A 14369-nucleotide genomic window follows, 5' to 3' on the forward strand; every position below is an offset into this window, starting at 1 on the left:
GTTCTGTAATGGAGACCACTAACCAATATGTGGGGATGTGTTCTAAGATCCAGCTATTTACTATACCTGTGAATGACAGTCATACTTTTTTTTTAATGATGTGAGCTCTGACTAGATAATGAGGATGAAGCAAAATGGTCCATTCTGACTCTGAAGATAGTTAATTATGTAGAGGGGGTAAGATACTGTAGACCATTTATGCAGGTTTATATTGTGTAGTGCATATATGAAAAAAATAGTAGTGAACATGTATAAAACCAAAAAGTCCCACTTTAAGACGACTTTCATGTCTGGTCCCTGCATTTGAATCCAGCCTAAGTAAAGGGGATGAAGGTCTTGCCTGTCTGTCAAGTGGAAGGGTTTAAACGCGAAACCAGTTTTCGTCTGTATCAGCTGAGTGGATAGTCAGAAGCTTTTTCCCAGGGTGGAAGAGTCAGTTACTAGGGGACATAGGTTTAAGGTGCGAGGGGCAAAGTTTAGAGGGGATGTGCGAGGCAAGTTCTTTACACAGAGGGTGGTGAGTGCCTGGAACTTGCTGCCAGTGGAGGTGGTAGAAGCAGATACGATAGCGACGCTTAAGAGACATCTTGACAAATACATGAATAGGAAGGGAATAGAGGGATATGGGCCCCGGAAGTGCAGAAGGTGTTAGTTTAGGCAGGCATCAAGATCGGCACAGGCTTGGAGGGCCAAATGGCCTGTTCCTGTGCTGTACTGTTCTTTGTTTTTGTTCTTGTTCTTTGTTCTTTGGAATCAGAATTGGCTTCAAACTCATCTGTAAAATACCACCACTGTTTCTGATAAATAGTGACCTTACACAGAGTTTGAGGCCAAGTCTGGAGTATGGCAAACAGATCGAAAAGGATTCGTTAAAGAGTGACCAGAATGTCTGCAGGCTAAAGAAATTAAAACCAAAAAAGACTTCAGCAACAAACTTTATCTTGATTGGAACATGACTTAGGACAGACATGACTTAAGTTGTCAAAGTAATGAAAGATTTAGAGGTTGAAATAAGCATGCTATTTAACTGACGAGCACAGGACAAACAGACACAAGGACAAAATCCACAAATCTGGACCTTGTGTTACATCAGGAAAAACTTACTTCCTCATGAGCCCAATCCTCCCCCAACCCCTTTCTCGATAATGGATCTGTGAAACAGACTCACAGAAATGACAGCTGATGTCGAATGAATTAGTACCTTTAAAATGGAGCTGGATCAATAACTGTTGGGGGGCGGGCGGGTGTGGTGGCGGTGGTTTGGCCTGTGGGGAGAAATTGAGATACTAACAGCACTGCTTGATTTTCTTTTGGGGGGAGGAGATAGGGGAATAAACTCAATGTCCCTAAAGCATCAACTAGTGATGTGGGAGGGATATCCATGAAAGAATAATCATACAGATTTGGATTGAGCAGAGTTGATGAGCACCTTTTCTTGCTATATGTTTTCTTTGTTTTATTTGTCACTGTAGAAAACAGGTCGCTGCAACATTTACTTTTACTTTGTAAAAATTGGGAACTAAAAGACGTTATATGCCCATCATTAATTTTAGGTAGGACCCTTACAGGCAGCAGAGGAAATATTCATCTTAATAAATTAGCTTCCATACCCCAATGACCTTGCCTAAGCTGAAGCCTGGATAGTCTGAGGTACATCTAAGCCATTGTTCACTATGAATCAGGATTCTTCTCCTTGGAGTGTACAACTACGAATTATGTCCATCTTCTCTTGTTTCATTTTACTTGTATAGGGCCTAGAACTACTGCTTTAATCTTATTGCATTATCCCAGATGGATTTGAATTGTTAACAACCAGTGCCCTCTAGTGTTCATAAAAAGCAACTGCTATAAATTCCCCAGTTAACAACTACTGTAATCTGTATTTATATAGCACTTTTACACAGAAAAATGTCCCAAGGTGCTTCACATGAGCATTATCAAACAAACTTTGACATCAAGCCGCGCAAGAAGATATTAAAGGCAGATGACAGAGCTTGGCCAAAAAAGGAATGTCTTCGAGGAGGAAAGAGAGGTGGAGGGAATTCCAGAGCATCGGGCCTTGGCAGCTGAAGGCATGGCTGCCAATAGTGATGAACTTTGCAGTGTTTCAACTCCAGAGAATATGCTTTGTCACCAAAATCCATCCAGCTAGTTTATCAGAACATAATTACCAGATTCACTAGTCACAGGTCCAAACTGTCAGAAGACAAATTTAGGATTGATGCCAATAAGTTCTTGTTTGACAAAGAATGTTCAGTGCAGTGAAGCTTTGGGTGCAGTAGAAGTAAATTCCTTGGAATCAACATCATGCAAGGAACAATAAGATGCTCTTACGGGAACAGAAGTGGAAACAGGCTAGAATGGGCTAAATGACTCAATCATATCTATATTGAGGCCTACTTAGATTCCGCACACCCCCCCTCCCCCCCACTACCACCACCACATAACCTACCTGTGCTGACCCCACAGATATAGTCAAAGAGCTGAAAGACTTGTTTTCCTGTCAGTTCTTCAAGTTTACGAAGAGCCTGAAGAGCAACTAGTCCCCTGCAACAAATAACACATTTCTCTCAAATTTCTTGCATATCCAAGTTCATGCCTTTTCAGTAAAAGTAAAACAATTTCTAAACTAAATGGTGCAACAAATATTGTTGCTTATATCAAAATGTTATATTCTATTCATTGCAAATAAGCATTTCTTTTTAATGCTTTCAACTCAAGCCACGTACAAATTCTATAAATCCACCTGCTATAATGGCAGATTACTTGCCATTGGTGGAAGTCATGCTTGGAATGAAGCACTTAATATATAATGGCTAACCACAAATCAATGCAGCTAATTGGAAAATTCTTTTTGCATCTGTTTAAGTTATGAAGAATTATTTCTATTATAGACTTGTGCAAATACCCAGTATGTATCAACAGTGCTAGAAAAGTGCTACTTGGAGATACAGAGCTTTAATCAAGAGGTAAAACATCCAAGGTGAACAGAGCAGGAGATGCAATAAAGGAACTGAAAGACCACATAGAATCCACTTGGCCTCAAATGGGTCTGGTACCCCAGTGGTAAGTCAGACATCAGAAATTTACCCATCAGCTCCCTGGGTTGAGTGCAGTGACAAAGTTCTGCAAGATCAGCTCACAGGAATGCAAAACTTCCTGGCAAACTTGAGACAGAAAAGTGACTGCATAAGAGAAGTCAACACATGAAGAGGACAACCAGCCCATCAAGCCTGCTCCATCTAGAACCCATGGATAATTATTTCATTGTGGATTTCACTCCCACACCACCTAATTGCTCCTCTACTTTATAGAACACTAATTTATTTCCTTAAGCTCCCGTGGAAAACAAACTTCAAGCATCTCCATACCCTTAATCAGGCTTCTCAACAGATGACACATACCCAGGAAAGATCAGAGAAGCCATTTGAGATGGAAACAGGAACCCATAAGGTTACAAATTATAGAACATATGTGTTTCTTCTACTTAAATTATAAAAAGGTCAAAGCTCTGGATGTGTTTTTAAATGGAAGCCATGCCCACTATCTGTCAAATTTGTATTTGGCCTTTCAGCCCAATGACCTGTAGGTTGCACAATAATAACACTGTCTGTAGATAGTATATATAAAATACAAATTTAAAATGGCTTTTCTTGACTGTTCTCTGGAAAATAAGATTGTCTTTCTGGGTGTAACAAATGGCAGGGTGGGAGAATGAGTGAAATGCAAAGACCTTGTCTCGAATCTGGGTAGTAGTATAAATTATGGGCTATCCTTTGAAGCCAAGTTATTTAGCAAAAGACCAAAGCAGGTTTCATGAATTCCTCAGACCAAGTAGGAAAAGTTGAGACAGAGCAACTAACTATAATGGCAGTCCCATCAGCAAGGGCCCTGCTAGGAAAACTGATATTTCAAAATTACCACCTATGACCTCAAAAGGCTATGTTTAGGTATAAAGGCCTCAGATTTATTTTCTAATTCACTTGTTTGTATTGTCAATCCGAATGATTACAGCAAGAATGAACCCCATGGAGCTAGACGTGCCCATGTTACAGGTTTTAAGAAAGCTGTTAAGACACTGAAAAGGGACTTAATAGAATTACAATTGTTTAATTATTTTGGCCACAGAGCTTAAAGCATCAGAAAGTCAAGTACTATAACTGCTACTTGGGTTTTGTCATATAATTTTATTTACTGCCAATACATGTGGGTTATTAACTTTAGACTGAATGGTCGATTTATTGTTACAGTGCTTCTCAGCCTTTTGGAGAGATCAATATTACGTATAGGGCAGATTCTGTATAATTCAAGAACAAAAAACTAGATGATTAGCCTAGAGATACGCTACAACTCCTTCACGAGATGCATAAAGCTCATAGGAGTACAGACTTGCCTATAGAAGCTGCCTTTTGTAACAAACAATACTGTTGGGACAGGGTCTGAATCCTAGCAATTCACAGACAGACTTTTTCAAATGCAAGTGAAAAGAAAGCATAACTAGACTGCTTAACCTTCATAATCTCAGAGAACCAATCCACGAGTACATAAGCAGTAAATCGTCACTTGACCATGCCAGACATTTTTTTTTTATTCTTGGGATATGGTGCCTCTGGCAAGGTTGACATTTATTTCCCATCCCTAGCTGTCTTTGAGGTGAGCCACCTTCTTAAATTGCTACAGTAAATGTGAAGGTGCTCTCACAATGCTGTTAACTAGGGAGTTCCTGAATTTTGACTGAGTGACAAAGTAGTAACAGCTCCAAGTAAGGATGGTGTGGGACCTGGAAGTGATGGTGTTCCGATGCACCTGCTGCCCCATCCTTCTCTGTGTTGGAGATTACAGATTTGGGAGCTGTTTTCAAAGGTGCCTTGAAGACTTGCTACACTGCATCCTATGGACAGTGCATTCTGGTAGAGGGAGTGCACATTTAAGCTGGTGAATGGAGGGCTGATCAGGCAACTACTTTGTCCTGTGTGGCGTGGAGTTTCTTGAATGTTGCGGCTGCACCCATCGAGGCAAGTGGAGAAGTAATCTATCACAGTCCTGACTTATGCCTTGTAGGCGGCAGAAAGGTTTCGAGGGGTCAGAAGGTGCACTACTCACCTCATAATTCCTAGCCTCTGACTTGTTCTGGTAGCCACAATAGTGGCTGGTTCAAGTGAATTTCAATGTTATCCTGCAGGATGTTCAAGGTGGGGGTTTTGGCATTGGTAATGCTCATAAATGTCATGATATATTATGAGGGGCTGCTGCTCTCAAGATTCTTCCTGTTGTTTAACTGAACTCAATTGCAATGAACCGCTTTTCAACGATTTTTTTGGACTGGTTTGTATTGTTTTAAATACAGCCAACAACGGTTTTGTTCTTCCCCTTCAACAACAAACAAGTCTTCTGTCTCTCCCCCACTTGTATGCTCATCAGAAAATGCAATTTTATTTGAGGGCTACAGAGTCAGTACCAAGTACAACCATGTACAGACTGAAAGGTCCTTCTGTTCTTGTCAAATAGGGGTAATATATCCACCTTAATTATGTGTCTTTAGCTTACTTGTTAGGACCCCTGTTACTTACAGCTTACTTGTTATGGCCCCTGCTCAGGGATAGGAGCTAACAACCCCACTGCCTTGTGGGCATCTCGGGAGAGACCAAGGTTAAGGGCTAACAGAAAATCCGGAGCGGAACCCCGAAGGTGGTCATGTGTCACCTTTGCCATGTTTCCGGCAGTTCCTGCAGCCATACCGGTGCTATACGTCGTGCTCTACACGTCCTTGGACCCCACTAGGAAGGCCGAGAAGGGGGTTTTGACGCTTGGGCAACTCACAACCTCCATACAGCCGTCCAGGCATGCGCCATGGAGAGGTCACTCCATAGTCGCCTCGCAGCGACCAAAACAACACGGAAGGCAGCAGTTACGGCTTATAAGTCCAGCTCAATTGGCGTAGAGACTGTCGGTGGGAGAGGTCATCGCATCTCACTGGACAGCTACCGCTCACCTCAAACCGGGCAGCCCCTGGTCAGTAAGGTTCTGTCCCGCCACAGTCCACCTGCTTCAATGGGTGCTTGGATCTCAGTGGTCATTGCCTGACAAGTAGACTGTAACACCGCACCAAACAGCACAACAAAAAAAGGAAAGAAGGTCCCAGCCCTTCGTTTTGCCAGCTGAACATCAGAACTGTGTGTCCTGGCATGTTGGAAGACCTTACACAAATCAACGATTCTTGGAAGACCGCCATCATTAACAACGAGCTCAGTAGACAAAATGTGGACATTGCAGCACTTCAGGAGACACGCCTCCCTGCAAGCGGATCTCTAAGAGAGCAAGACTACACCTTCTTCTGGCAGGGTAGGATCCTGAAGAACCAAGACAGCATGGAGTGGGCTTCGCCATCAGAAACTCTTTGCTCAGCATGATAGATGACTCAGAACGCATACGGTCCATTCGACTGTTCACCGCCCCAGGTCCAGTACACCTACTCATCTATGCTTCAACACTCTGCTCCCCACCTGAAGTTAAAGACCAGTTCTACGAGGAACTCCATAATATCATCAGTAGCATTCCTAATACCGAACATTTGTTCCTGCTGGGGGACTTTACTGCCAGGGTTGGGGTCGACCATGACTCATGGCCCTCCTGCCTTGGACACTATGGCATTGGAAGGATGAATGAGAATGGACAGAGACTGCTGGAGTTGTGTACGTGGCACAGTCTCTGCATCACCAACTCGTTCTTTCATACTAAACCCTGTCAACCAGGTTTCATGGAGACACCCAAGATCACGTCGTTGGCACCTGCTGGACCTCATCGTCACAAGGCGAGCCTCTATAAACAGTGTCCAAATCACACGCAGCTTCCACAGTGCGGACTGCGACACTGACCACTCCCTGGTGTGCAGCAAAGTTAGACTCAAACCAAAGAAGCTACATCACTCCAAGCAGAAGGGCCGCCCGCACATCAACACTAACAGAATTTCTTATCCACAGCTGTTACATAAGTTTCTAAATTCACTTGAAAAAGCCCTTCAAAACACTCCTACAGGGGATGCAGAGACCAAGTGGGCCCACATCAGAGATGCCATCTATGACTCAGCAAGGACCACCTATGGCAAACGTGAGAAGCAGAATGCAGACTGGTTCCAATCTCACTTTGAACAGCTGGAACCTGTCATAGCCGCTAAGCGCATTGCACTGTTGAACTACAAGAAAGCCCCCAGCGAGTTAACATCCGTAGCACTCAAAAGTAGCCAGAAGCGCTGCACAAAGAATAGCCAGGTGCTGTGCAAATGACTACTGGCAAATGTTCATCCTGGAGTTTAGTTACTAGTGGTGTACCGCAAGGATCTGTTTTGGGGCCACTGCTGTTTGTCATTTTTATAAATGACCTGGAAGAGGGTGGAGAAGGGTGGGTTAGTAAATTTGCGGATGACACGAAGGTCGGTGGAGTTGTGGATAGTGCCGAAGGATGTTGTAGGGTTCAGAGGGACATAGATAGGCTGCAGAGCTGGGCTGAGAGATGGCAAATGGAGTTTAATGCGGGAAAGTGCGAGGTGATTCACTTTGGAAGGAGTAACAGGAATGCAGAGTACTGGGCTAATGGGAAGATTCTTGGTAGTGTAGATGAACAGAGAGATCTTGGTGTCCAGGTACATAAATCCCTGAAGGTTGCTACCCAGGTTAATAGGGCTGTTAAGAAGGCATATGGTGTGTTAGCTTTTATTAGTAGGGGGATCGGGTTTCGGAGCCACGAGGTCATGCTGCAGCTGTACAAAACTCTGGTGAGACCGTACCTGGAGTATTGCGTGCAGTTCTGGTCACCGCATTATAGGAAGGATGTGGAAGCTTTGGAAAGGGTGCAGAGGAGATTTACTAGGATGTTGCCTGGTATGGAGGGAAGGTCTTACGAGGAAAGGCTGAGGGACTTGAGGTTGTTTTCGTTGGAGAGAAGGAGGAGGAGAGGTGACTTAATACAGACATATAAGATAATCAGAGGGTTAGATAGGGTGGATAGTGAGAGTCTTTTTCCTCGGATGGTGATGGCAAACACGAGGGGACATAGCTTTAAGTTGAGGGGTGATAGATATAGGACAGATGTCAGAGGTAGTTTCTTTACTCAGAGAGTAGTAGGGGCGTGGAACGCCCTGCCTGCAGCAGTAGACTCGCCAACTTTAAGGGCATTTAAGTGGTCATTGGATAGACATATGGATGAAAATGGAATAGTGTAGGTCAGATGGTTTCACAGGTCGGTGCAACATCGAGGGCCGAAGGGCCTGTACTGCGCTGTAATGTTCTAATTCTAAAAAAAAATCTATGCAGTTGTATTCAGCTGGCCTCCGACACCGGAAACATCAGAGGAATGTATGATGGCATTAAGAGAGCTTTTGGGCCAATCAAGAAGATTACCCCCCTTCGTCTAAATCAGGGGACACATCACTGACCAACGCAAGCAAATGGACCACTGGGTGGAGCACTACCTAGAACTGTACTCCAGGGAAAATGTTGTCACTGACACCGTCCTAAATGCAGCCCAGTCTCTGCCAGTCATGGATGAGCTGGACGTGCAGCTAACAAAATCGGAACTCAGTAATACAATTGATTCTCTAGCCAGTGGAAAAGCCCCCGGGAAGGACGGCATTACCCCTGAAACAATCAAGAGCGCCAAGCCTGCTATACTCTCAGCACTCCATGAACTGATTTGCCTGTGCTGGGATGAGGGAGCAGTACCACAGGATATGCGCGATGCCAATATCATCACCCTCTATAAGAACAAGAGTGACCGCAGTGACTGCAACAACTGCCGTGGAATCTCCCTGCTCAGCATAGTGGGGAAAGTCTTCGCTCAAGTCATTTTAAACAGGCTCCAGAAGCATGCTAAGTGTGTCTACCCTGAGGCACAGTGTGGCTTTCGAGCAGAGAGATCCCACCACTGACATGCTGTTCTCCCTTCGCCAGCTCCAGGAAAAAAGCCGCAAACAACAGGTGCCCCTCTACTTTGCTTTCACTGATCTCACCAAAGCCTTTTGACCTAGTCAGCAGATGAGTAGTCTCTTCAGACTACTAGCAAAGATTGGATGTCCACCAAAGCTACTAAGTATCATCACCTCATTCCATGAGGATATGAAAGGCACAATTCAGCATTGCGGTGCCTCATCAGACCCCTTTCCTGTCCTGAGTGGCGTGAAACAGGGCTGTGTTCTCGCACCTACACTGTTTGGGATTTTCTTCTCCCTGCTGCTCCCACATGGGTTCAAGTCTTCAGAAGAAGGAATTTTCCTCCACACAAGATCAGATGGCAGGTTGCTCAAACTTGCCCGTCTTAGAGCAAAGACCAAAGTACGGAAAGTCCTCATCAGGGAACTCCTCTTTGCTGACGATGCTGCTTTAACATCTCACACTGAAGAATGTCTGCAGAGACTCATCGACAGGATTGTGGCTGCCGGCAACGAATTTGGCCTAACCATCAGCCTCAAGAAAACGGACATCATGGGACAGGACGTCAGAAATGCTCCATCTATCAATATCGGCGATCACGCTCTGGAAGTGGTTCAAGAGTTCACCTACCTAGGCTCAACTATCACCAGTAATCTGTCTCTCGATGCAGAAATCAACAAGCGCATGGGAAAGGCGTCTGCTGCTATGTCCAGACTGGCCAAGAGTGTGTGGGAAAATGGCACACTGACACGGAACACGAAAGTCCGAGTGTATCAAGCCTGTGTCCTCAGTACCTTGCTCTACGGCAGCGAGGCCTTGATAACATATGTCAGCCAAGAGTGACGTCTCAATTCATTCCACCTTCGCTGCCTCCGGAGAATCCTTGGCATCTGGTGGCAGGACCGTATCTCCAATGCAGAAGTCCTCGAGGCAGCCAACATCCCCAGCATATACACCCTACTGAGCCAGCGGTGCTTGAGATGGCTTGGCCTTGTGAGCCGCATGGAAGATGGCAGGATCCCCAAGGACGCATTGTACAGCGAGCTCGTCACTGGTATCAGACCAACCGGCCGTCCCTGTCTCCGCTTTAAAGACGTCTGCAAACTCGACATGAAGTCCTGTGACACTGACCACAAGTCGTGGGAGTCAGTTGCCAGTGATCGCCAGAGCTGGCGGACAGCCATAAAGGCGGGGCTAAAGAGTGGAAGAGCTACTACTAAACAGATTCTAGGTGAAGTCACCTTCAGGGCTCAAAGCAGTGTAATTCTTCCACTGTCTCAGGGGGCAGAATAAACAAATCCCTCTCTTGCAACAGTCTTGAGTCCTTGCATTGTTTAAGCTGAAGAGTATGAAATCCTTCTCATAAATATCTGCTGGATTTGACCCACAGAACAAAGCCAGGATGAAGTGTTGGTCCTTAAACCAAAGAATGTAGTGAGTCTTTCAGTTCTTTCCAAAGGGAAGGAAATACTCATGTCATTGTGAATAAACTTTGTTTAGTTTCTCGAACAAAAGCTCATGATGATTGGTGTTAATTGTTTTGCATCAACTAAAATTCTGGACTTTGGATGAAACTGGCCCTAATTCTATTCCTACCAATTAAGAATCCCTTATACTCTTTCCCAGGAATGTGACTTCAGCACTCCAAATGCAGCTCTCCTAATGTACCAGTGTGTTTTTTATACTCTCCGTACCAGCACTCCATATGTTTTTTTTGAGAATGACTGCCTGTTTGCACTCAATTGCAGACACTTGAAACTACCAAAGCACACCAAATGGTAAGTGTGTTGAGCATGTCCAGACTCTTTCAATGCAGGACCCTTACAGTATGAAACTATTTTTCCAGCATTGTGAGAAGGATTTGTATCTAGGTTCCAGTAATAAGTGCAATGCACTAACAAACCTTCCTTCTCCCAATGTATTTGCAATGTTATTACACAAAATTAGGTTAAAATCAAAATTATTTTGCTTTGGAAAGAGCCAAACAAAAGCTAAGCCGCACCCAACCAACCCTCCTAAAAAGGCAGGTGCAAAATCAAAGTCACAGATGGGCCTCCAAGCAACCAACCAAAAAGCAGCAAAAACCTCAAGAACTATTGGCTCAATCTGTTGGTCAGATGGTATGTTGTTTGATGAAGATATGAAGAGGGAGGGCTACTTCCATGCAATATTAAAAGCCTCACTTGAAACATTTATTAAAATCAGAAATTCAATTACCTCGTTCCTCCTCCATCAATAGTCAAGACTCTAATCCCACGGCCTTTGATTGGGTCTGTATATCCAATCAAAGCCAAGGTCTCTCTTACTGCATTCTGAAGGGTTTCATCAGTTGCTTGCCTCAGACGTAACAAACAAGGAATTAACTTCTCCTGTTTTAAAGAAAAACAAGATCATTTTTAAAGTTTTAAGTGCTCATCATAGGGTTTGTAATGCATGTTTAATGGAATAAAGTTAGTACAGCTAGTTATTCTTGTCTAAATTGAAATGAAACATCCTTGGAAAAACTCCGTGGAAAGGCAATCTTATAATAATAATAATAATACGCGGTCTTTGTCTGTCTGGATTGATGGGTTTATTTGATGGGCAATGCCTAGCACCTGTGGGATAATGATTGGTTAATAGACATTTTAAAACTTTACTGTAACATTCTGGTACTGAATGTACCAAGTATAACAATGTTTTGTTCTATCTTTTGGAAGGCACCTGGAGTAAGGCATCAGGTCCTCTGTTTACAACCAGGTGTGGCCGTTCTAATCTCTGCCATGCAAGTTCTTTCAGGGAGTGGTTGCTAACTGCAATATTTAAAAACTCCTCATTGCAGTTTGACGAAATGGTTGCCACTTTAACTCACAAAACTGCATCAGATAATTAATTCTATGCAAATTGGTTTGGGGCATTCGGAAGATACAAGAGTGTGTGCTAAATAGATGCAAATCTTTTTTGGCTTTAGGGAGTCAGCAAACTACAAATGGCCTTTACTTATATATTTTTTCATGCAGCTAAGAATCCTATCAGGAAGGCAGTGACTGGCCAGCTGAACGCAAGAGCTGTAGAATTGCTTGAGAGTAATATGCTAAACTGACAGGTGAAAAATGTTGTTTCAATGAAGTGTTTGCAATTTTTTTTAAACTCAATTTCATTTATTGCAATCAAGTAAACTTTGAGAAATGATAGCGTTGTCCACATTTACTTTCCGAAATCCTGTATTTAAAGAAGTGCTGTTGCAAAATACTACTTCAACTGGGGAATGCAGTGAACTGGAATGCATTTTTTAAGCCCAATCGCATTTATTGCATTCAATTAAGTTTTGAGATGTGTGTGTTTCAGGGAAGTGATTGCTAACTGCAATCTATAATAATACAGTTTTTGTCTGTAGTTTTGTGATTGGTTGATGGGTTGATTTGGTGGGCGGAGCCTGGCACACGCAGAGGCACATGAGATGCATGGAGGACTAGAGTGCAGGGCACACGTATGGCTACCAACAGTTGGCATGGGACACAGGGAGATGGCATGGGACATATAACTAGGGAAGTAGAGAGGGCTTTAAACTAAACAAGGGGGTGAGGGATCAAGCTTGAATAGATGTAGCAAATCAAGGGGTAGAGTCAAGGCAGGAGAGCAGAATAGTAATAATGGAAAACGAATAAAGAATAACAGGAAGGGACAGAGATAAAAAACCTAAAAACACACCAACAGTTGAGACTAGATGTTACAAAGATAGAAAAAAGGCAAAACTAAAGGCTTTGTATCTGATTGCACGTAGCATTCATAACAAAGTAGATGAACTGATAGCGCACATTGAAGTAAATAAATATGAGCTGATAGCCATTAGAGATGTGGCTGCAGAATGACAAGGGCTGGGTCCTGAATATTGAGGGGTATGTGACATTCAAGAAGAATAGGAAGCTAAGTAAAGGTGGAGGGGTAGCACTGTCAATCAAGGATGGTTAGATTAGATTAGATTAGATTTTAGATTAGAGATACAGCACTGAAACAGGCCCTTCGGCCCACCGAGTCTGTGCCGAACATCAACCACCCATTTATACTAATCCTACACTAATCCCATATTCCTACCAAACATCCCCACCTGTCCCTATATTTCCCTACCACCTACCTATACTAGTGACAATTTATAATGGCCAATTTACCCATCAACCTGCAAGTCTTTTGGCTTGTGGGAGGAAACCGGAGCACCCGGAGAAAACCCACGCAGACACAGGGAGAACTTGCAAACTCCACACAGGCAGTACCCGGAATCGAACCCGGGTCCCTGGAGCTGTGAGGCTGCGGTGCTAACCACTGCGCCACTGTGCAATAGCTAGAAATGACCTTGGTTCAGGAGATAAAGATGTAGAATCGGTTTAAGTGGAGATGTGGAATAGTAGGGGAAATAAATCACTAGTAGGAGTGGTTTACAGGCCCCCTAACAGGAACCATAATGGAGGATGAAGTATACAAGAAGAAATATTGGGTGCTTGTGATAAAGGGACAGCAGTAATAATGGGTGATTTTAATCTACATATAAACTGGAAAAATCAGATTGGCAATAATAGCCTGGATGAGGAGTTCATAGAATGCTTTTGAGATAGTTTCTTAGAACACTACGTTCAGGAACCAGAGAGCAGGTTATATTAGACTTGGTATTGTGTAATGTGACAGGATTAATTAATGACCTCAGAGTAAAGGCACCTCTACGTAGCAGTGACAACAATACATCCAGTTTGAAGGAGAGAAGATTATGTCTAAGACAAGTATTTTAAACTTGAATAAGGGGAACTATGCGGGCATGAAAGCTGAGCTGGCTGAAGTGAACTGGTGCACTAGACTTGCAGATAGATCAATAGAGAAGCAGTGGCAGACATCTAAGGGGATATTGCACAAAGATGAGTGGCAGTTCAGATGATTGGTCTGAGTCATAGAGTGATACAGCACTGAAACAGGCCCTTCGGCCCACCGAGTCTGTGCTGACCAACAACCACCCATTTATACTAATCCTACCTTAATCCATGTTCCCTACCACATCCCCACCATTCTCCTACCACCTACCTACACTAGGGGCAATTTACAATAGCCAATTTACCTACCAACCTGCAAGTCTTTGGCTGTGGGAGGAAACTGGAGCACCCGGCGGAAACCTACGCTGTCACAGGGAGAACTTGCAAACTCCACACAGGCAGTACCCAGAACCGAACCCGGGTCGCTGGAGCTGTGAGGCTGCGGTGCTAACCACTGCGCCACTGTGCCATTTAAAGAATGGCAGAGAATGACTAAAAAGTTAATCAGGAGAAAGAAATTAGAGCATGAGAGGAAGCTAGCTAGATATGTAACAATGGACAGGAAGAGTTCCTTTTTAAATACCTATAGAAAAAAAGTAAAGTGAGTGTTGGTCCTTTACAGAGTGAGAATGGGGAGTTAATAGTAGATAAGAAGGAAATGATGGATGCA

The 14369-nt window shown here is 43.6% G+C and overlaps 1 protein-coding gene across 2 annotated transcripts in view; it reads right to left on the bottom strand.

The window, feature by feature from the left end:
• Positions 1 to 14369, bottom strand: part of pnpla8 (patatin-like phospholipase domain containing 8) — a 76558-nt gene that overhangs the window by 41474 nt on the left and 20715 nt on the right. For both annotated transcript variants that reach the window (XM_068051003.1, XM_068051001.1), the window contains exons 4-5: positions 11142 to 11293; positions 2453 to 2547 (exon numbers count right to left, since the gene is read on the bottom strand). In XM_068051003.1, coding sequence (XP_067907104.1) covers positions 2453 to 2547; positions 11142 to 11293 — 247 coding nt within the window. The remainder of the gene's footprint in view (positions 1 to 2452; positions 2548 to 11141; positions 11294 to 14369) is intronic.

Source organism: Heterodontus francisci, chromosome 18 (genome assembly GCF_036365525.1).
Source record: "Heterodontus francisci isolate sHetFra1 chromosome 18, sHetFra1.hap1, whole genome shotgun sequence".
Classification (NCBI taxonomy): domain Eukaryota; kingdom Metazoa; phylum Chordata; class Chondrichthyes; order Heterodontiformes; family Heterodontidae; genus Heterodontus; species Heterodontus francisci.